This window comes from Toxotes jaculatrix, chromosome 17 (assembly GCF_017976425.1).
Source record: "Toxotes jaculatrix isolate fToxJac2 chromosome 17, fToxJac2.pri, whole genome shotgun sequence".
NCBI lineage: Eukaryota > Metazoa > Chordata > Actinopteri > Toxotidae > Toxotes > Toxotes jaculatrix.
Window position 1 is genome coordinate 19,058,209 of NC_054410.1, and position 10,671 is coordinate 19,068,879.

At 40.8% G+C, this 10,671-nt stretch overlaps 1 protein-coding gene across 6 annotated transcripts in view; it reads left to right on the forward strand.

The window, feature by feature from the left end:
* LOC121197497 (CAP-Gly domain-containing linker protein 4-like) overlaps positions 1-10,156 on the forward strand; it is a 31,400-nt gene extending 21,244 nt beyond the window's left edge. For 5 of the 6 annotated variants that reach the window (XM_041061135.1, XM_041061137.1, XM_041061132.1 and 2 more), the window contains 6 exons: positions 1,923-2,117; positions 2,254-2,388; positions 4,189-4,312; positions 7,287-7,375; positions 7,472-7,550; positions 7,875-10,156. In XM_041061135.1, the coding sequence (XP_040917069.1) occupies positions 1,923-2,117; positions 2,254-2,388; positions 4,189-4,312; positions 7,287-7,375; positions 7,472-7,550; positions 7,875-8,241 (989 nt within the window). In that variant the 3' untranslated portion in view covers positions 8,242-10,156. The remainder of the gene's footprint in view (positions 1-1,922; positions 2,118-2,253; positions 2,389-4,188; positions 4,313-7,286; positions 7,376-7,471; positions 7,551-7,874) is intronic. The other variant, XM_041061138.1, reaches the window with a different exon arrangement.
* The last annotated feature ends 515 nt before the right edge of the window (positions 10,157-10,671 follow it).

Genomic DNA, 10,671 nt, shown 5'->3' on the forward strand with positions numbered 1-10,671 from the left:
ATACCTTTTCTTGCTTTGGATGGCTCCACCTATATTCATGCATTAGATTATACAAGTGTTTTTTTGATAATAAGAATCCTCGAGCAGTCCAACAGATACAGAACGACACTTACTGAAATTATACAGACAGATTTATACGTTTCCTAGTTCAGCTAATTTCACCTGTCAAACTACACAATCTTAATACAATCTCCAGTTGTCAAAGTGACTTTCAATTTGTACAAAGTGCGGAACTGTGATGATGCATTATTTATGCAATCTTCAGTCTGACAAAGATGATTATTGATCTGTGTTTAAAAAGAAGTCACCGTGTCTCGTGTGTGTGTGTGTCTGTGTCTGTGTCTGTGTGTGTGTCTGTGTGTTTGTGTGTGGATGGAAAGGTTTATCTCCAAGTGTCAAAAAACCCATTGATAGTCAAAAAAGCCCACCTGGTCCCAATCAGTGCACAAAAGGAGACGCCTCAGTGACAAAGACAGGTACTGCAGTCACAGCTGAGTGTGCTTCAGTGCACTGCGTATCAGAGAATGTAGTGTGGAAGTGAGTTTGCTCTATTTAATATAATCTCTCCTTGGTTAAAACTGTTGAAATTGTTCTAATCCTAGTTCCACACACTCCTGATCCCCACCTGTCTCTGATAATTAGTGCACCTTAATACTTGAATCCAACATCATAATCCATCTGTGGGCCATTCAACAGGAACATGAACGCCTTTTCAAACAAAAAAGTACTCTTTCACTCTATATTATACCTTTGTATACCACTGTGAATACTACATCAGAAATATGATTTTCAATTTACAATTGAAGCCTAATTAAATGGTAAATTAGAGTTCCCATCTATATTTAGATGGAGCGACACAATGTGTTTCAGCAGCAAGTGAATATTGAGCTTAATCTGAATTCCAGATACTTTCCCCCAACCTGAAAATACAATATGCTTCAAGTTATGTTCATTTTGCTTGAAGGCAAAACCACACCTGTCCACTGATCAATCCAGGCAATGAGAGACTGATTAGCTTAAAACAGAAATGACAGAATCAGCAGCTCCAGCTCTTATTTCTGTGCATTGCCATCCGCTCTTAAAGGCCCATTAGTTAAGACTGAAAACAGTTTTTGGCAAAGGTTGAAAACTTTTCTGCTCATCACTGTCTGGGTTCCAGTTTGTTTGTTGCTGAATCTTCTCTTCTTCTTAAAGCACTTTGGCACAGATTTAATCAATTGGCCTCTAAGACTCTGGCACTTAATGAACTTATGGCCTGTGAAGGTCTGTGAAAGTTAAAAGCTTAATGAGGTCCTGTGTCCAAATGGCTTTTAAAGAGTGAAATTGGGCAACCCCCCCTCCTCCATCTCATAGCTCATGTTAGGAAGGGATTAGCATGTTGGCCCTTAGGTGGATCCCAGTAATGGGACAAGCAACTGTAAAAGACTGAGCTCAGTTGATTGGTGCTGCCTTAGAATGATGTGACACAGCTGCTTGGATTTCTGAAAAAGTACAGTGGTAATTGTCCGGATCTGAGTGCTATAGGCACTGTCACAGTCAGAAGAATAAAAGGGGAAAATGAATAATAGGCTGAGCTTATTATTTCAGTGGAATTACAAAAGTCCCTGATGTAAGCTGAGTGGATGGATGGTGGGTTCAGTATTAAGAGGGGAGGCACACAGTTTGTGCCGTGTGACGTTAGCAGAATGGACAACATTCAGAGCCAGTGCCTTAGTGGAGCCTAGAAGCAACAGCTTGTGCACCTTTTTGAATTTTGTGTAGTGTGTAGCTGACAAAGTGGCTGTCTTCACATTTATACATTTTATTAATTGAAACTCTCGACTGTGTGTCCTGTTTCAGTCACTTGTTTTGAAAAGTTCTTTCTTTGAATTACCTGTCCCCTGTGTTTTCTGTCACTCATTCCTCTGTCGTTTTCACCACAGGTGTTCTCTCCCGCTCTCTTTCCTCTTCGTCCTCTTCACTCGACTCTCGGCATGGGCCAGGTGCCCGACCTCGTCCACTGCCAAGGCAACGCCTTCCTGCCAGGCAGAGAAGGGAGCGCGGTTCCCTGAGCCCCAGGACCACGCCCTCACCAGCTCTCCGTTCTTATTCTGGCACCACTGTGCTTACTACTGCAGGTCTGTATTACCTCGACTCTGAGTTAATGAAGATTGCTATCATTTTAGGATTTTCCCATGATTATATAGATCTAATGGAATGAAACTGAGGGCAGTAATTAACACAGCAGTGAAACACTCTGTTCATCTCTCCCAGGTATTCGAAGCCGAACCCCCTCAGCCAGTAGCTCTGTGTGTGAGGGTTCTGAGGTCCGTCTGGGAGAAAGGGTGCTGGTGGTGGGCCAGCGAACAGGTGTAGTCCAATTTTATGGAAAGACCAGCTTTGCTCCAGGTCAGTTGTTAAAACTGATGTCCTCCCTGTGAAGATTTGACGGTTGAAATGACACATAAACTCTTTACTTAGCAGTGTTGCATTTAAATTGTTTAGTTTGGATGGTATTTATCTTAATTTCATTAAAAATCAACTTATCTCCGATGTAAACTGACAGTGTCAGTGAATTGGATTATTTTTGAGTGAGATATGGACATGCTCAGGGAAACGCTCTAAAGTCTGATTAACAATGAATTTCCTTAAAAATTACAGACAATTAAATTAATGCCATTGTGTACTGACACTGATAAAGTTGACTCACTGAATGGTTTTACAGTTGACGATATGATTAATTCGTCAACAGCAAATTGTTGAACTGGTGCTTTCTGGCCAAATAAATTGATGAATTTATCATCACACAGCTTAGGTAACCCTATTGCCATTACAGGGTTAAAAATACGTTTCTGTTTCTTTTTTAAAACAGGGGGGACAGTCAACTTAATTGCATATGAAAAGAGACTTTTAACATATTTTATATTAAAGGTTCAGCTCTTCATTTTCACAAATTTTAAATGGGTTCTGTCTTAAGATATAATTTCGTTGTCCATAATTCTGTTGTATTCTTGTACAATGACAATAAAGGCGTCTGATTCTCATTCTGAAGAAATGACTTGGATGAATGAAGGCAGTTTTGTCTCTAAAATGTAGAACTTACCTTTGGTCGCCTCTGTTTAGTATTTGGAAAACCTGTGAGTTCATTCTCTCTCTCTGTTCTTGTTGTTCCGTGAAATGTCAAAGTTGTTTGCATAAATCTTAATACTTGTGTGCACTATCATTATTGTACACTGAGACATGTGGTGAAAGTCATGGAAGCTCTTTTAAGCCCTTCTCTTTCAACTTGCATGAGCAGCATCACATACTCAGTCACAAGTCACTTCAGTGGCAAACTGTGGTTTGGACAGAAGATACTTGGGGAAAATAACCATGAGAAACCCCTGCTGAGCAAAAGCCATTGAAATCCAAACAGAAAACAGCTCACAGTGTTCATTAACAGTTAGGCAGTAGTTCTGCCCAGGCATCAGTCATGTATAAATAAGTACTAACGTATCATGTTTGAAGGGATTTCAGTCTTAAGTTTCCTTTGATACTCCTAAATCAGAGCTAGCAGTGCCCTGTTATCTCAGCCTCAGTGCACTGAGGACTGCGTCTCTGTACCAAAAGCAGCGCTTCCTGCTGAGCACTGCAGCAGTAAATAACTTCTTTCTAACATTTTGTCTGAGCCGCGTCACCTGAGAAAGATTTTGTGACTCATTTTCTGCGTCATAGTGGCATCATTTTAGAGGTCAGCGACTGAAAGTTAAAACTGTTATTTATGAGCTAACTAATGGAGAATTTGCTGAATATTGGCTATAGTGAACCGTTCTGTAGACCAAAGACCAACTGAAATGGAAAGCAGTCCTGAAACACTTTCATCTGAGTGTTGGGTTGGTTAATATAAGCACAGTGAAATCAGAAATTTTTACTATTACCATTTACGAGACTGACAACTTTCCATGTAGAGAGGTTGCTGGTATTTTCAGTCAACAGTCTGTTTGCTCTTCTGTGTTCAGTTTGGATCCAGCAGATGTAATAGTCTTTCTGACACATCCCATATTTATAATTGCTGACATTAAACAACTAATACACTACTTTGTTTACTTGTGACTTAAATCTTTTTTTTTTCTAAGGAGCATCTCTCCTCTTAGTTCATTTGACATGTGATTTTCCTTCAGTAGTCCCTTGACCTAGTTTTCTGGACTGTCTGTCTTTTTGTCTGTGCAGGGCTCTGGCTGGGCATTGAACTAGATAAGCCAAGTGGCAAGAATGATGGATCAGTGGGAGGAGTGAGGTACTTCAGCTGCCCACCAAAACATGGCGTCTTTGCTCCTCCGTCTCGTGTTCAAAGGTGGGTGCATGCCCTTTAAGGTAGCTTATATTTTCCACTAACGATTAATGGTCCCTTTTGATTTTTGCCAGTGGTCATCCACGGATGCAAAAACAAATTCGTCAAAGAAAATATCTTTAAGAAATTCTTTAAAGTTCAGAGCAGATTTTTTTGAAGAATTTGACAATATGCCCTAAAAACCCTGAGGTTGCATTTCATTGCCCTCATCAATACATCTGATGGTGCTAATGAGCTCCTGTGACGGTGTCATTTGTGCAAGTGCTGACATATTTGATTTTGCCCTCTGTGCAGCAAACAGCCCTCCTCTGTACTGGTGATTAACGAGAGTCCTAGTCATCAAATGTGAAGCCTTGGGCTTTCGCCCACTATGACTCCTCAGTTTAATGTGGCACCTAGTAATGATCCAGGCACCATCATCCCTTCTCTTAAATATGGATTATAGATAATGAATATGTCATTCCGTACCCCCACAACAGGGTATGGAATAAAGAATACCTTGAAATACTGCATTTGCCATTTAAGTGCATTGCCAAGTTTTTGTGATTGCAAGTAAGATAGAACATGAATTTCAGATCATGAGTTTGTTTGCCTCTTGGTTCTTTTTACAAGAATATCTAATACTGTGATTACTAAGTAACTGGTTTTCTCTGTCAGGCAATATTTAGGTGAAGCTGAAGCTGCTAACGTGTTGCTTTCACTATGCAGCCTACTATGGTGAATTCTTAACCCCTGTCCTCGTGCCATTATTGCTGCTGTCGCCAAAGACATTTCTTTACAGACCAGTGATGAACTGATTTGAGTAATATGTAGGTATGCTAGTAACTGTAAGTTACTGTAGGAACCCATTTTTTGTGATGTTTAGTTTTTGATACCTTTTCATTTTAAGGCATGTTTATTTGCATTTAACTAGAATAAGGCAAAGTGGTGCCACTGAATGTTTTCTTTGTTTGAACTGGTGAAACCTGAGTTCAAGCCAAGTCTCTGAAATTTTGATTACCTTCAGCAGTATCATGTGTTTGCAATATTTGTTGAATGCTTAAGACTCGTCCATTTTAGACTACTGAGCGCTCCATTCAAAAGATGCTTTCAGCCAAAGTACACTCGTCTCTTGAGACGTCTAATCAGCCTCTCAGAAAGCTCTCTGATGTGTGTAATCTGGTCTGGTCATGTATTCAAACCAGTGTTTCCCTAACTGGACACATAATCACAGCAGAGGTATTAGCATGCAGAGCTGAAAAGCAGGAAAAAACGTGAATGATACACATTTTACTTGGGTGTGTTTTTTTGAACGCAGCTGTGGTTATAACGATATATGTCAGTAAATCGTAATCCAGCTCAGCCATGGAAAACGTAGTAGTTAGGAGTGATCTGAAAATATTTATTCAAGTGTGACTATGGTTGAGTAGTGTTGAAGTCCTTTTTAATATCACAGCAGGTGAGATGGTTGCTTGATTTTGCACATCTGTCGCCCAGTCTTACAAATTTGAGATTAATTGGACTATGGCAGTATAAGTGGTAGAACTGTCGGTGGGTGTATCTGTGTGTACAAACCTATTATTTTGCAGAGTTTCACCATCAGTTCCTGCTTCAGTGTATGTGCATATTATGTTGTTAATTCATGAAGAACAGTGCTGCAGTTGGCATTATTGGAGCCCACAGCGGAAATGTAAAGAAACAGATAGAAATGTAAAACATCTAATTAAATAAATCTACAGCTGGTACTTTGCCTTTCTGCCTTTTAATCCTTCCCTCCTGTTACTCTTACCTATAAACATTTGGCTCACTGTTAGCTCTTGTCAGCTAGACTGGTTGTAAACAAAATACAGATGGGTAAGAATTTCAAGGAAAAACCAACATTAACTGTCTGGGTAATGTAAACAGAACAGCCTCAGTGCTCCTTGGCATATATTGTGCTAAGAACTGCACAGGAGTGTACAGAGTTCTGATCTCTCATGAGGAAAACCAACTCAAGCTAATAGAAAACCTTAAAATATGGGTGTTGCTTCATACAGACTTGTTACCTGTTGTAGTACAGTCAAAACTAACCAATACATGCTGCATCGAGATGCACTATAGAGACAACAACATACAAGACACACCTACAAGACACAGCTGTTGTGTGGCACTATATATGGAATTTCACAAAATGCCTTTAAATGTCTTGAACCAAAGCTGTTAGAACCATGTGGATAACTGGGACCATCTTTTCACCCTGCGTTTAAGAATTTGTTGGTTTTTATGCTGTCAAAGATGCGTTTTATCTTTAGTTCAAGATTCAGTTAGAATGATTTTTCACAGTTTAAAATGAAATTATATAATCTGGGAGTGCTAAACTTAAAAGCCTAAATTTGCCCTGTTTCCTCTTATGCTATACAAAGAGGAGCCACACCCATGTGGCGCCCATATTAGGCCCCGTTCGGGAGGAAGTTTCCTCTTCAGTGCTCTCACTATTTCCTGTTGTTACTTTTATTGACCCTCTGTTTACATCTTCACCGAGATAAAAGCTGCTTTTTAGAAAGTCAGCACCTGTGTTTTCTTGCCATCCCTTATTCATGTCCTTTTCTTCCTTTTTTTTTTTTTTTCGTAATTAACCCCAGGGCACATAGTTTGCTCAGCTGAGCACATGGCATTCCTCTGCAGTGGAGATTCTCACATTTTTTCCATCCAGCACAGCAACTTGTTTCTCCTTCTCTTTTCTTCTCCTGTCAGCCACTATCACAACCCATTAGGAAAACAAACAACCCCCCCCCCCCCCACACACACACACACTACTCCTCTGCTGACATTCCTTAGAGAACATGGTAACAAGCTTTTCCTCGTTTGCTCATTTCTTAACACTGGCATGCTCCCTTTTAATGGCTTTCAGAGATATAACATTATTATAATCGCATAGTAGAAGATATTTAGGTGTTACTAAATGTTCACAGTGTTTTGTTATGTGACTCCGATGTATCTCTCTCCCTGTTACTCACAGGATCCATGGATCAGTTGATTGCCTGTCGGAGCTCTCCTCCTCACGCCTCAGTCATCCTTTCAGTGGTGAGAGTTCTGCCTTCACTGCAAGTGTGTGTCTTTGCATTTATTATTCTGTGAGTGCTTGTGAAGTCATTCTTATGCAACAATGTAGGGGAGTACTTGACTCTTGTGATTGCCGTGCAGGGACAATCCGTCGCAGTCTGAGCACATCATCGGCCATCGCCACGCCAAAGGAGACGAGCAGAAAAAGTCCTGTTACCAGGTGCGTCTCTATTCTACACAGCCCTCACATTTCTCCCTCCCCAAGCTTTTCAGCTTCATCCTAATCCCCTGCAGCAGTGGCAGAATCAATACTGATAAGAGGCAGTGGTATTAGTCAGCAAAAGGTTCCTTTTTTAAATAGCCAATGCATGATTGTGGTTATAATGAGAGAGAACAGGGAATTGAAGATCAATCCCTCAAACACTGAGCTCCCATGAATCTCCCACTTACTTTTGATATAGCCTCTCACACTGCATACCTTTTCTCATACATCTTTCTTGCTGTATTTTCCCCTCTACAATTCATCTAAAAAAAACAAAAAAAGGAGTCGTTCCAACCCTCACCGGCGGCGCTGGAGCACTCTCAGTGGTGGTAGCGGTGGCGTTCCTGGGAACGCTGCAGGGTCCAGCCCCTCGGGCAGCTCTGATGGACAGGTCCGCCTCCATGTGGGCATGCAGGTCCTCCTGAACAGTGCCAATGAGATGGCGTTCATCCGTTACCTGGGCACAGCGGACTTTGCCCCAGGCCTTTGGCTGGGTCTGGAGCTCCGAAGCCCTAAGGGCAAGAATGACGGCTCTGTGGGCAGCCGCCGCTACTTCACCTGTCGACCTGGCCATGGTGTACTGGTCCGTCCCAGCCGCGTCACCTACCGCGGAATCAACGGATCGCACCTGGTGAATGAAAACAGCTGAGTATTGTAAGAAACGGATTTGGTCTGACTTTCTGTTTACGTTCTACTCAAAGCAAAAGTTTTAAGTTTTAAATTCTCATTCTTTTTTGAATTGAGCCTCATTAATTTCCTCCGTACAGTCCTCTACGCTCTTCAGAGTTGGTATGAATTACAGTAATAAAGCTTATTAATAGTTCAATTTAAAGTACTAGATTAGTTCTTGGAGAAAAGTAGGAGGCAAAAAAAGCACTTTAGAAAATTAACTTTAAATTCTTCTTAGAATTTTTCTCGGCAGGACGTGGAGGGAAAGTCTTAATAAGACGTAAGACACTGCACTACTTTTGATCTGATTGCACTGACAAACATGAACTTCATAGATCAGAATATGATTAAAATAAATGGTATGGATGTGCACAAAGTAAAAACTATTTCTATACCCAAAGCTAATTTTGATCGCATCAAGTAGAGATTTTTATCACATAATTTAGGTGGTAATGTAGCTGCTCTAACCAAAAGTGTCTGTTTGTGGTTATGTGCGCGTGTGCATGCACGTGCATGTGTGTATTAATTAAGAGCACTTAGAAACAAGTGAGATTGATTGATTTTTCCAGGGTCATCACATGGTTTACAGATAAGTGATGGAATATGAGTTGAAACTGGATTTTCAGTTTATGAATCAATGTGAATTAAACAGGATTTAATTAAGCCTAGACCTCTATCAACCTCCATCAGCATACAACCGCATCAACAGAAGCTGTTTCCTCCTCCATACATCAGTATCTGCCACAGGCTGTCCATCAACCCGACACAGATAAATGATGGTTATATTGTGCAATGGGGCCACAGAAATCCTGTGGCTACGAACCCATTCTTCTCTGTCAGAGTGATGACATTGTTGTGGCAGTGATATCATTTAGGTACAGTCTATTAAATAACACTTTGGAGGTTGTCTTGATAAGTATATTAACTTCAGCTGGGAACACGCCCGACGCCTGAAAGCTTGATTAGAAACCTGATTGTCTCCCTGACTGATTTGTGTTGGGTTTGAAACTTTAAACTGTGCTGCTGACTGAACGTCAGAGCTGTCACAGCTGTCAATGTTATCTCACATTTTCAGTTTTTACTGCTTGACTTTGGAAAAATCTGAAGGTAATTCTGTAGGTTGAACTGGGCAATATGTGAATGTTGCTTGTTAAATGTGCAACATTTCCTCCAGTGTGTTTTCCCAGGTTTGGATGTAGACAAACAAAAGCAGCTTGACACAGGAAATATGCAATCATCCAGAAGTTTCAAGGACAGAGTTTATTTGATTAGAGCCGTCTGAGCAACTCAGCAGAGAACAAGCCATCGATTGTGCATGTGGAAAACAGGCCCACTATTCAGTAAAACATTCATGTAACATCCAATTAGGGTGTGTAGGCCACAGCAGTAGCTGAGGAATCTCCAATGGCCTTCTCTCATTGATCTGTCTGGTCAGGCCCCCTGTGATTGAAAAGCAGTGGTGGTCAGAGCCCATGCATGTCTGAAATATTTGCCACAGAGCTAACGGACGAAACAAGTGTCTTTTTCCAGATTCCTACTGAGACAATTAATCCACTCTTTCTTCTTTGAAAATAGCTTCTCATTAGCATTAAGGCCTGTCATCATTTCTGTGGCATTTGTTAGTATTCCACATTTCAGGTCTCATCTATAGATCTATAGATATACTCCCCATTGTATTACAGCATGAGTGATTTCAAATTGCACTGGTGCATATGATGGGTATGTGACTCTGGCTCTGTTTTCATGTGGGTAATAGATTTGTTTGCTTTTTTTCCCCCATGAAATTCCTGATGTGTACATTTGAAGTGTGAGTGTGTGAGAGGGGGATTTGGTCTAATGCATTTACATGTTGTGGAAAATAACAGTATTTGTAAAAAATAAAATATTCTATTCAAATTTGACCTCATCTCCATGACTGTATCTCTTCAGCTCTGCGCCTTTATTGAGTTTGGTTGTACTAATGAAAAGGAGGCTTGCTTGACTTTCTTGGACCGTTCATAGAGTGCAGTGGAGAGTTGTCTTCAGGGACTGAAAATGAAATCGCGCAAGCACTTTGAAATGGTTACACGTCTGTTCACTTACCATCTGATTCCACTGGGGCTCATCTCAGTCATAGCTGAAAAGCCTGCTGCTGGAGTGGCATTGTTTGCTTACTGCCAGCCTGGGCACACAAATTCAAGTTAGAGTGGGGGAGACAGAGTCTACTATTCCATAAATGTTTAAATGGATGTTTAAAATGCTTTTCTCTCCTTATTAGGGCCGGAGCACAAAATTCGTGTGAAGCCCTATTGTAATTGAAGGGATTATTATTATTCTCCTCTTTTATTTTTCTTCCGCCACTTTGTCGGCTAACTTGACCCCCTGAACGTGCTCAAAAAGTCACCAAACTTTGCCCAAAATTGTCCCCTGA